This window comes from Barbus barbus (genome assembly GCF_936440315.1).
Source record: "Barbus barbus genome assembly, chromosome: 29".
NCBI classification, from domain to species: domain Eukaryota; kingdom Metazoa; phylum Chordata; class Actinopteri; order Cypriniformes; family Cyprinidae; genus Barbus; species Barbus barbus.
Window position 1 is genome coordinate 18,571,022 of NC_136757.1, and position 12,679 is coordinate 18,583,700.

At 40.7% G+C, this 12,679-nt stretch overlaps 2 protein-coding genes across 3 annotated transcripts in view; one reads left to right on the forward strand and one right to left on the reverse strand.

Annotated features, from left to right (window-relative positions):
• LOC306849706 (IQ motif and SEC7 domain-containing protein 1-like) overlaps positions 1–12,679 on the forward strand; it is a gene marked incomplete at its 5' end in the record, with an annotated part of 82,389 nt that overhangs the window by 34,458 nt on the left and 35,252 nt on the right. The window lies entirely within an intron of this gene.
• Positions 11,129–12,679, reverse strand: part of LOC306849709 (uncharacterized protein) — a 919,849-nt gene continuing 918,298 nt past the window's right edge. For both annotated transcript variants that reach the window (XM_079384955.1, XM_079384956.1), the window contains 6 exons: positions 12,403–12,541; positions 12,251–12,313; positions 12,001–12,059; positions 11,857–11,913; positions 11,627–11,771; positions 11,129–11,507 (listed from right to left, as the gene is read on the reverse strand). In XM_079384955.1, coding sequence (XP_079241081.1) covers positions 11,494–11,507; positions 11,627–11,771; positions 11,857–11,913; positions 12,001–12,059; positions 12,251–12,313; positions 12,403–12,541 — 477 coding nt within the window. In that variant the 3' untranslated portion in view covers positions 11,129–11,493. The remainder of the gene's footprint in view (positions 11,508–11,626; positions 11,772–11,856; positions 11,914–12,000; positions 12,060–12,250; positions 12,314–12,402; positions 12,542–12,679) is intronic.

The window sequence follows — 12,679 nt, forward strand, 5'->3', positions numbered from 1 at the left end:
GGTCCGTGATGACAGTGAAGGGGCAGGCGGCTCCCTCCAGCCAGTGACGCCACTCCTCCAAGGCTAGTTTGATGGCCAGCAGCTCTCGATTGCCAATGTCGTAATTTACCTCCGCAGGGGACAGCTTCCGCGAGAAGTAAGCGCAAGGATGGAGGCTGGGAGGCTCGTCGTGGTGTTGGGACAGCACGGCCCCGACTCCTGTGGTGGAAGCGTCGACTTCCACGACGAAGGGGAGCTGGGGATCCGGGTGGCGTAGGATAGGGGCCGTGCTGAAGGCTTCCTTGAGCTTTTGGAACGCTTCGTGGGCTTCGGGGCTTCAGGACAGAGACTTGGGCTTACCACGGAGCATGGAGGTGAGGGGTGACGACAGTCGACTGAATTGGCAGATGAAACGTCTGTAAAAGTTGGCGAAGCCCAAAAAGCGCTGTAGCTCCTTGACCGTCTGTGGCAGGGGCCAGTCCAGGATCGCTTGGACCTTCCCCTGGTCCATCTGGATTCCTTCGGGACTGATGGTATAGCCGAGGAACTGTACCGTGGAGCGATGGAACTCGCACTTCTCCAGTTTAAGGTAGAGCCGGTGCTCTCTGAGCCGCTGGAGGACCTGCTCAACGTGGTGGCGATGTTCGGCCAGGTTCCGGGAGTAAATCAGGATATCGTCGATGTAGACGATCACGAATTGGTGGAGGAACTCCCGGAACACCTCGTTCATGAAGCCTTGAAAGACGGACGGTGAGTTGGAGAGGCCGTACGGCATAACCCGGTACTCGTAGTGCCCAGATGGAGTGTGGAACGCCGTCTTCCACTCATCGCCCGCCCTTATCCTCACGAGGTTGTACGCGCTTCGCAGGTCCAACTTGGAGAAGATGCGGGCCCCACGGAGTTCCTCGAGGGCGGCCGGGACCAGGGGAAGCGGGTATGGGAGTTTGACGGTCTGCTCGTTGAGTGTGCGGTAATCTATACAGGGCCTCAAGCCTCCGTCCTTTTTGCCCACGAAGAAGAAGCTCGAGGCGGCGGGGGATGTTGACTGCCGGATAAAGCCTTGTTGAAGAGCCTCCTTGATGTACTCCTCCATTGCCTTGCGCTCCGGGATGGACAGGGGGTAAATCTTACCCTTGGGAAGTTTTGCCCCAGGCAGCAGGTCAATGGCACAGTCCCATGGCCGGTGCGGTGGTAGGCGAGTGGCTGCCTGTTTGCTGAATACATCCTGGAACGCCTGGTAGTCAGATGGGACGGTACACTTCACCTGGGGCTCCGGACTTTCTACTAGAGTGGAACAGACTGTCAGGGGGGCGGGGTTCGTAGGGATCCTCTGTACTGACTGCAGGCAGGACTGGGAACAAAACTCGCTCCAGCGAGTGACTTCGCATGGATCCCATCTGACTACTGGAGAGTGGAGATTGAGCCATGGGCGTCCCAGGATGATATCCACCGTGGGCCCCTCCAGTACCAGAAAGGTGATGGACTCCTCGTGTAGACAGCCGACCCGGAGTGTTACGGGAGGAGAGCGATACCTCACTCTACCACGCCCCAGCGGTTTTCCCTGGATGGTCTCGACTCGGAGCTCCTGGGGTTGCCGCCTCCGGGGGAGATTGAGGTGGGTTAGTAGGGCTTGGGAAATGAAGTTCCCCGAGGAGCCCGAGTCGACCAGGGCGGAGACTGTAAGAGAGGAGTCTGGGGTGAGGAGTTGCACTGGCATCAGTGATAATGAAGAAATATCTGGCTCAAGTTGAAGGGTACTCACCGCGGGGCGTGGAGGTCGGACGGGGCATTCCCGGATGAAGTGTCCTTGTTTCGCGCAGTAGAGGCATAGGTTGGCCGCGAGGCGGCGCGCACGTTCCATGCGGGAGAGGCGGGCGGTGTCTACGAGCATGGGTTCTGGTACTGGGGAGCTTGCAGCGGGTGAAGCTGACGGGGGGGCGGACTCATCCTCGAGGCAGGCGGTGAGGCGTTGAGAGATGCGAGAAGCGCGTTGCATGAAGGTTTCTAGTCCTACACTGTCATCGTAGATGGCCATCTGGGCGCGCAGGCGGGGATTCAAGCCGAGGCGGTAGGCACTCAGTAAAGCTGCTTCGTTCCAGCCGCTTGTGGCCGCTAGAGTGCGAAACTCCAAGGTGTAGTCATCCACGGACGCCTCTCCTTGGCGTAGGCGAAGAAGACGATCCTGCACAGAGATGCGTCCCGCGGCGACTCCGAAGACCTCCTTGAAGTGGCTGGTGAACGCTTCGTAGGAGTTGATGATGGTGCTCTGCGCGTCCCAGATAGCCTGCGCCCATAGCAACGCCTTGCCGGACAGGAGGGAGGTAAGAAAAGCCACCTTCGATCTCTCGGTGGTGAACTTACGGGGTTGTGCCGCGATGTACAAGGACACTTGAAGCAGGAAGCCGCCACACCCCGCCGCATCACCCGCGTACTTGGATGGAATGGCCACGGGACTCTCAAAGGCAGGTGGTGGGACAGGTGGTGGAAGAAGGGAAGCCCGGAGAGTATTGACCAACTCCTCCAGCGTGTCGACGGCCGAGGGTGGCCGGGACTCCATGACACGCGGTGCTGTAGTTGGTCCGGTCTTCTGTCGCGAACAGGCTAGGAGACACGGAGGAGTAAGGTCAATACAGGGTTTATTGTGAAAGGTGCACGGGTGAATGCTGAGTGGAGGAGCGGGAACAGGATCCAGGAAGGGAAGTCGGCGGTGCGCACTGCCGCGGGGAGGAACAGGACCAGGAAGAGCCAGGAGCGGTGGAGAACAGGAGCGGTGGAGACTAGGAGCGGTGGAGACTTGGAACAGGGGGAATCTGGAGGTCTGCAGGTAAGTAACACAAGGTGAGTAGTCAGGCTAGGTTCGGGTAGTGAACGGTAGACCGGACGAGGAAGGAGTGCTTGTGGTGAGTGGATATAGTGCTGTTCATTAGCCGGTGACAGGTGCGGGGAATCAGTACTCAGGTGATTGGGATCTGGCTAATGAAGGTGCAGGTGACTGTGATTCTCTGACAGCAATATTAATACCATATAGTTATCAACCAATATTAGACAGATTTTAATTTATTGGTGTTAGTCAATATTGGATTCTCAGTTAAAGATCAACTTTAGAAACTCTGATAATGTAATAATTTTGTTAAATATCATTTTTAGCAGATCTCAAAATTTTCTAACTGTACATTTGTAATGTTGTAATTTATTTAAAATCATGTAATAGCATTTTAGTCCATTGTTTTTTTAAGTTTATTCAGATATAATTATTAGATATTTTTTGTGATTTTAAATATCATGTCATTTAATTTTAATGCATTTTTTAGATTTAGATTTTAGATTATTTAGATATAATTTTTAGATATTTTATTTATTATTTTTATGTTATTTGGATATTTTAATTTAATTATTATCATAACATTTTAGTGCATTATTTTAGTCTATTATTTTTTTATTTATTAAGGTATCATTATTAGAAATTATTTTGATATTTTTAATATATTTAATATCAGTCCTTTTATTGACTGTTGACCATAACAATAATAATTATTTTTAGCTTATTGGTATCTGCCAGAATTTTAATATTGGTGCATCCTTTGAAAAAACAACCAACAACAACAAAACCGCAGCATAGAATGTACTTTTAATGAGATGTGCACTTACAAAAATGGAAAATATAGCTGCAAGCAGCAATGACGGGGCCAAGCACTACAAAAGCAAGCATGAAACCAATTGTAGCAATGAGTAATTGAAGCCATTTAGGATTATTTTAGTCAAAACGGCTGAAAAATCTACGTGGCACAGTGCTGAAACACTGCAGGTAGCCTCAGGTCATGCTTGTTATAACAAACACGTTGTCTTAATCCGTGAAACCCTTGCGGAGATATAAGCTGAGATACATTTTTGCGTGCTTTTCGGCGAATTCCTTAGTGTGGTATTCAAAAACGCTTGGACGAATCGACTTGAATTCCATAACTTTTTGCCATCATGGTCTGTAAAAGATCTGAGCCAATTTTGGGGAGAATCGGACGAACCGTCTAGGACGAGTTTGACAAAGTATGTTTTACGAACAATGGAAGATAGCGAAAAAATTTTGAATTTTTGATTCGATTCAGCTTGAGCCAAGGATTCAGAGGAAAAAATAATTTTCATTTTGTGGCTTACGGTTCAAAAGTTAATAGCATAACAAAATTGAAATTTTGGACTAGTGGTGGTGCTAGAGGGTTTGGGTTAGAGACTATTACTATTGACGCTATCATCTATCAGTGTGCCAAATTTTACAACTTTCCCGCAAGCGGATGTATGACACAATGGCGGAAGAATAATAATAAGAAGAATCCTAAAGGATATAATAGGTGCCTACGCACCTTCGGTGCTTGGCCCCTAATAATGAAGAGAAAACAAAAATAGCTTAACGTCAGAATTAATACTTACAAACATTTTGAAATGACCAAAAAAACTAGAAAGTATAATTCCGAGTATTCAGACACAGCTGCTATAAAAACCTCCTCTTGTTGCTGACTAATGATACACATTTGCTTGCCCCGCCTAACTTTTCCTGATTAGTCTAATGTTTTGAAACTGCGTGTCAAAGGTTTAAATAAGCATTTAGTTTTTCTCAGCAAATATTTATACTTAATTATTTAAATTATTATTTAATTATTTATAATTAATATTTAATTATTTAAGTGATTAAATGTGATTTGTGATATATTACATGAATTTTATTGGCATATCATGTGCTTAATCTGATTTGAAATGCAATTGATTGTTATGATTGTTGTGCGTACAGTGTATTTGTCTCATAGAGTTCAGAAACTAGAAGTGGTTGGTAATACTGTTGCAAATAGCAGTGGGATTCGTACCAGCTGTGTTGTCAGAGACAAGAGGAGCATTAGGGAGGGAGATAGATGGAAAGAATGATGAATTGACACATTTAGAAATGAAGTGACAGGTTCAAAGATCCAGAGGGAGAAAAAAATCTGTCAAAACCATTTTAGGAGAGGAGGGGGAAGGGTGTGAGAGAGAGAGAGAGAGAGAGAGAGAGAGAAAGAAGAAGAAGAGTGAGAGGTCATGTTTTAAATTAATAATATAAAGAAAAGCAGCTGGCTACACACGAATGTTCAAGTGTGTGTAAGTGAAAAAGAGAAAGTGAGTAGATTTATTAGCTGAAGAGGGCAGGTTGTTTAAGGTTAGAGATGAATTCCACTAGAATCGTCAGATTTAAGGGGTGTGTGTGCACCCATGGGTCTCATCTAGTGACAGAAGATTAACTGTGTCTGGTAGGAGCACTTCTGGTATCCTCAGTCGGCAAGTACAAGGCTGATGGGTAATTTAGAGCTGTGTTCTGCTGAAGCGTCCCTCTTAATGCCTCCTGACTCTCTCAGGAAAAGTAAACCCTTACAAAAAGTTCTGTGACCGTATCCTGCTACAATGATTGTGACAAATGGTCATTTCATGGTGTTTCATATCTACTGTGGTACTAAATGATTATCACATAGGCTATATTTGTTTTGTATGTTATGGTGCTCCACGGTGCTAGAAAAGACCACCATGGAAGCACTGTTTTTTTCATGTGCAATGAAATATTGTTTTAATGTTTTATTTTATTGCTTTTATTTTGCTGTCCAATATTTTTATATAAATTGACAAATCCATAGCTGCTTCTTATAAAAAAAAATATTTTAGCTTTGATCAATATTTCAGCCCATTTATTTATTTACTTATTTTGTCCTTGTGTATGTTTTGTCATTTTCAAGTATTATGAGATGATTTCCCATTTAAGATTAAAAAAAAAATACCTTGAGCCAGTTTAGTGCTTTTCAAGCAGACATTTAATGGCTGTTCTTTTATAATAAAAAGCATGAGTGTGTCCATTATCATATTCATACGTAGTATGATTATGGTGCTCCATGGTACTACAAAGAACATTCATTCATTCATTCCTCTGATTCTCCTGTCAAATAGTTTTTAATAATGGCAAAAACGTGAAATCAATCTATAGTTTCTTTGCACAGAATACACATTTTTTAACCTTCATCAATTCATTTAATTTAATTTTATTATTTATTTTATTTTATTACCAAATCGAAACATAAACCAGATCATAATAAGTCTTTTAAAATTTGGATAAAATTTATTTTCATCATACATTATACAATGTGTAATTATTATACAAATTATTTGACAGCAGAATGCTAGTTGGCCAACAATAATCATTTTTTTGTGTATATTTAAAGTATTATGAGATGATTTTATCTCTTGTATGGTTTTTAAACATTATTTTGGAAAATGAGCTTGAATCTGTTTTTATGCAGTCTGAAAACTGGCTGTTCTTTTGTAATTAAAGTGTTTTTACTGAGAAGTGAGTCAGCGATCCCAAGCTGAGTGACGGCTGTCCAAGTTTCTCAGGCCACTCGTCTTCATTTACTCTAATGATGAGCAATGACTGTTTGCGGTCATTCTGCTGCGGCTTGCGACTTCAAACTGCGAGGGATTTGAGAAATTGTTAATTTGCTAATATGTTTCAGCGGGGGTGACTGTGTCGGATTAATCTTGTTTGGTAGACCGCGAGTGTCAGCTTGTGGTGATCATGAAAGGGAGCTAAACGCAGATTAGTGCAAGCGCACATCAAAGGGCGAGGGTGACTCCTTTCTGCACGCGGCTGGAGATTATGGCGTCTCTTTTGGGCAGAGCCTTCACTGCTGGTTTATACTATATCACTCTAGGAAATGCTGATTATATGTGTGTTTGCATGAGAATATTTGAGTGTGAGAGTGTTGTCTGTGTATATAAAAGTGTGAATGTCTGTACTCTGTGTTTTGGGTCCAAGCCAAGGTCACATATGACCAAAGAGGCAGCAGGAGGAATTGCATGATTGGTTGAAACAATAATCCAAGAGAAATGGAAGGAATGGAAATGTTCAGCTGTAAACGGGGACACAATCTCTCTGACGGTTGTATGTTCATATCAGGATGTATCTCCCTCAGGTGTTTTGCTCAGAGTTCACAGTGTCCTGCTCGTTTGCTCTAAAAAAAAAAGCACTGGCGACAGCAAATACAGCGATAGAGGAAATCACTGAATTATAGATGACAGTGTGGATTAACCAAGAGGTCAAGGTTTGGCTGGTTATCATTCTCTGGTTAGTCCCTGCTGGCAGATGCTGTAACTACACCGTCTGGCTACGAAGAGCACGTTTTCCATTGAAGGGCATTCAAAAGTATAAATGCTCAAGGAAATGCTGTTCTTTTTAACTTTCTGTTCATCAGGGAATCCTGAAAAAAAATATTTCTTGGGTTCCACAAACATAAAAAGTTGAACTGTTTTCAACTCTGATAATAAGACTATATTTTGTGCACCAAATCAGCATTTCATGATTTCTGAAGGATCATGTGACACTGAAAACTAGACTAATGGCTGCTGAAAATTTTATACTAATTAAAAAACATATACTTGATAATCTAATGTCCATGTTCAGTGTTTCCTGCATAATTAATTAGGATCATTAATTGAATCACGTTGCGGTTCAATGGCATGCAGACGTGACTGTTTGCTCTGTGTTTATTTATTCTGTGTGTAAGTAAACATTTTTGATTGGACATGATCTGTGAGCTTTAAGCTTCAATTTCACTGTGTCCTTATTTGGAATCCTGATTTGCTTTGGGGTTAATTTTACACCCTAATAAAGTGTAGGGAGTAATTGCTGCATAATTAATAATGGGATAATAGGATTAAAAGAGCAGTTTATTTGTTGATCAAAAAGCCAGTATCACACTTTCTAGTGCCAGAAACTTGTTAAAACTAGATTATAAATTGCAGCACAACCTTTGCAAAAAGTTTGTATTTGCACTCTGAGGGTTTTTTAATAGCAAGTACTAAAAAAAGCCGCAAGCCTTCAACGATTTATATTTTCAGCAACATGCAATTTTGTCCACCTTTAATTTCTACACTTAAACTATAGCCTGTCGATTATTTCAGAAGTTTTTCATAATTATATTAATTACCGTTAATATATTTCAACAATATTACATTTCAGTGTTTCATTTAAAATCTTTTTTTGTGTGTAATCAATTTTAGGTGTTGGGTTACCACTCAATGCCCGTCAATTTCCAAGCAAATCTAGTTGACAACCACTGATATAAATAATTTCACATTAAAACACAAATACTAATTCATGCAGATATTTTAAAGGGAATAAATGATCTGAATTAGTGCACCCCTATAAATGAGGTCAAGCGGCTCTGAATGATGATGGCTGTGTTCAGCACAATGGGCAGCTCCCTCCACCGTCCCATCAAAGTGTGTTCAGCCTCTAGATGGGACAGCTTCCTGTTGTGCATGTGCGTAAACGTGTTTCCATCTCCTGCGTCCTCATATTGTTAAAATAACGGTACACAAACATAACAGTATGCACCTTGGTTGTGACCTCACGGTTTGGTTTCGGTACAGCAGGGGGAAAAACGAAACACAAAATTTTAGTTTTTTATTAAACAGTGGTTTACTGAAAAAATTGCTCTTTCTTTAAATAAATTCAATTAGAAAATATATTTCTTAGGGAAATTTTTTTCTTAGGGATCTACCTCAGTTTATGCTATAAAATAGGGAGCCCCTTTTACATTACTAACAACAGAGCCCAAATTAAAATTTTATTACTATTTATTTTTAAATATAATAATCAACACTCAACTTTTGCACAATGCAGTTTTTAAATTAACTTCTAAATTATAACATTTCTATTTGTTGTTGAAATATATTCATTTACACAATGGCTTTCATAAATTGTTTCATAACAGATTTATTTAAGCATACATTAAATAATTAAGACATCACTAGGTGTAGTAAAATATACTGAGTATATAGTCTAAATTTTTGTAAAACGCTCTTCTCTTGACTTCATTTGTCTGGAGAACTAACGAGCTGTGGACACTGATGTCTTGCCTGCAGTAAATGAAATGTTTTGTGACATTTTGTTGACATCTTTCCGTGGTTAAAACAATTGAGCGATTACGAGGCATGAGATGTTCGTTCATGTTTATTTCACGTTAAAACTAGTAGTAAAGAGATACAGTACGTGTTTTGCTTGTTACCACAATACCACATTTTTCCGTAGGTGCTACGTATTTACCATGTATATACCAGGGAAGTACACATACTGTAAAATAAAGTGCTGTTCTTTTCAACTTTCTAAACATAAGAGAATCCTTATTGTTTTATAGTATTTTGATCAAATAAATGCATTCCTTTTCCTCTTCCTTTCAAACTCACTGATCCCAAACATTTTAGTTGTAATGTACATGGTTTGCCTTAAAGGGGTCATATAATGCGATTTCAAGTTTTCCTTTCTCTTTGGAGTGTTACAAGCTGTTTGTGCATAGGTAAGATCCCTGAAGTTGCCGACTAAAGTCTCAAAACCAAAGAGATATTAGGTGCGTTCGACTTGAAGCGGCGCTGCACAGAATGTCATCAAAGTACCGCGAGGGCGATAAGAGAGCAGACAGATCCTTAAGCTTTCGAATTGTTCTCGCGATACTTTGATGTCATGCACTGATCATTCTGCGCAGCGCCGCTTCAAGTCGAACACACCTATTGATTTGTCCACGTCCCCTTAAAATGGCTCATTCAAACACGCCCCTACATGTCTACGTCATGATGCAGGGAGATTTGCAAAACACCATCCAAATTTATAGGCAATGAAAGAGGGCGTGATTTTTATTCTCACTGTAGTATTGTTGCACGGCACCATGTCGTGGAGATGCTGTGTTTCGTTGTGAAAGCGAAACTACTTTGTTTGGGCTTCCAAAAGAGAACACAACTAGAAATCAGTGGTTAAGTTGTATGTACAACACTATTCCAGAGCAGTACAATGCAAATATTCTAATGTGTGCAGTGCATTTTACGGAGGACTATTTCCTGAACCTGGCAGGAGTAGCCTACAATGCTGGCTTGCTCAAAGGCTGTTTCTATAAAGTGGGGCAATTCCAACTTTGCAAGGACAGTCTGACACTTCTGACTCACAGCCTGTAAGTACGTTTCTGCTTCTGACTAGTCAAACGTGAGTTTTGAGCAGTGCAGAGTAGCTCTTGTTGTTTGTTGTTTCTCCGATCACAAAAGTAGACATGGTAATGTTTACGCGGCGTGATGCAACGCGACGCGTAAAAAGACAGTGCAAGTCATTATAATCTGTAATTATGTCCCCACTGGATGCAACAAATGCTTCGTTTGTAATGGGTTTTATTGTTTTAGTCTCGGCTGTGTTAGGAAACGCCATCACAATATGGTTACTTATTGTCACAACGCACTGGATAGCTGGCCAATCAGAGCACACCTCGTTTCTCAGAACGATGAGCTTTGTAAAAATCGCAAGTATAGGTCTCTGCGGAACAAGAAGAAGGTGTTTCCCAATTATTGGGCGTTTTCAAACCGGTCTAGGCATTTTCCAACCATCCAATCAAACCCGTACGGAAGCCCTTTCAGAAGCGGAAATGCGTTATTATTTCTCGCTTTTTCTTGATTTTTACTATTATGTCGATATCGCGACAGCATTTATGTCAAAATAAAATATGTGTATAAAATACAGGCTACAGTACCCATTTTCTTTTTTTAAAAAAAGTGTTACATTAAACTACTGAGAGATCTTTAATATGGAATTCTTTCATAAACCAAATTTCCCGTTCTTATGTTATAAGATACAGATCTTGTATATAATAGCCTGTGAGTGTGTATTATATTTTATAATATTCTCTCCTACCTGCATGCAATTTTTCTCTAAATGTAAACCTTAAAAGCTAAAAGTATTACTTTAAAAAAAAAAAAAATTACTTTATTACTCAACTATTTATAATTACATTACTGTTTTATTTTCGTTTTGTGTGTGTGTGTGTGTGTGTGTGTGTGAACAACACAACATAAATCAAGTTGTAACGGTGATTAACAAGGAAAATTAATAGCAATTTCCAATAAAGTTACCAAATCCTATTGTAAAGCAATGGTGAAAATGATTGTATTGGTCTTTCTCATCTGTATTTTTCAAAATATGATATTTATATGTAATGACTGATATTTAAGTGACATTTGTAGCTTACATTAAATGATATATAAAGTAAAACGTATTGACCTTTAAATTAAGGTAAAATGTGTTAACTTAGAATAATGACTCTGAAAATTTAAACATTAGCATCACTTTATTGACCATATAGATACTGTAACCAATATGATGAAAAACTATATTGATAAATGCAGCATTCTCTACTTAATGTAATAGTAAAAAAGAGAGAATCCAATAAAATAAAATAAGCAATAAATGTGGCAAGCTCAACATGAGGAACACATTGCATGAAACATTAGATGCTTCCTCCAGCCTCATAGAAACAGTCGCTTGCGCAGTATCCTTGGAAGTCATCAGAGCCAAAGAACCCCTGCATCACACCTCTTTGCCCTCTTCCTCTGTAGCCTTCACCACAGTCTTTGTATGTAGTCTCACAATGGAGACATCTGGATAGACTGGATGGAACCCTGTACAGGTTTCTGAAATCAGTTCACGACACCTGAAAAAAAAAAGGTTGTCAGCTGACCTCATCATTGTCTTAATATTCAACCATACATAACTGAGAAAAAACAGAGAGAGAGCTGTGATTAACCAAACAGTGACACTAATAAAACTTACTGTCCAACCACCGAAAGTGAGCCTCTCGGCGGACACTTTCCATGCTCACAATGCTGTTGAAGCACCTGCAGGTGAGGGCAAGGGAGCCAATTCCAACATCACCATCTTGAAGCAGTAAGATTTCACGAAGGACCAGCGGAGGAAGCTATACATGAACAAAACATAATCTGAACTTCTTGGTTATAATGATTCCCTTGCATTTTATAAATTGAGTAATAACAAATACATGCCTCCTGTATGTTCAGGGGTTGGTCAACGGTTTTTTTTCCCCCGTTTTCTTCATCCCACTATGAAGGGACAAATGAAGAACATCAGTAAATGACAGTCAACATTTACTATAAATAATAGAGCACCTCAAACAAAATAGATCATACCAGTTTTGTGTGGCTTGTCAGTCCGCCCTCTCTTTCTTTGCTGGATTTCCATGACCGATCTTGATAAATTTATGACATAAAAACACATTAATAATACAGTATATCAAGTTTCATTGCATGAAGATATGACAACTAAAAGTCACACTAACTGTAAAGGCATTTTGCCATCCTTGTCATTATTTTTTAGAAAAGGACTAATAACAAGGAAAATGAAAGAAAGAAAGAAAGAAAGAAAGAAAGAGTCAAACACCTTGGTGGGAATTTCTCCAACAAAAGGACAGACTACAAGGGCATAAAGTGGCTGCCCATCCACCTGACAAAGAGGAGTATAGTTTGTTTAGTGAATGAAATTCATTAACTTTCAGAACATGTACATTTGAACTCACAGAGCCCACCATATACCTGATGCTCCCCAAACTTTTTGAAAAATCTTGTATGCAGTTCTGTTTTGCATTTCTTCTCTCAGTCTGGATAGAAGATCAGTCTTTGATCCTTCAGTGCCAACTCCACAGGCCTTGCAGAGTTTTCCAATGTCTGCAACCTGGTAAAGCACACATATGTTTGATATTACATTACAATATGAAACTAGCTCTTTGTGTGTTAGTTCTAACTACGACTAGAAGGTAACAACTGATTTAGACCTGCATAGTGATTGTTTCATTACTGGTCAACCATCACC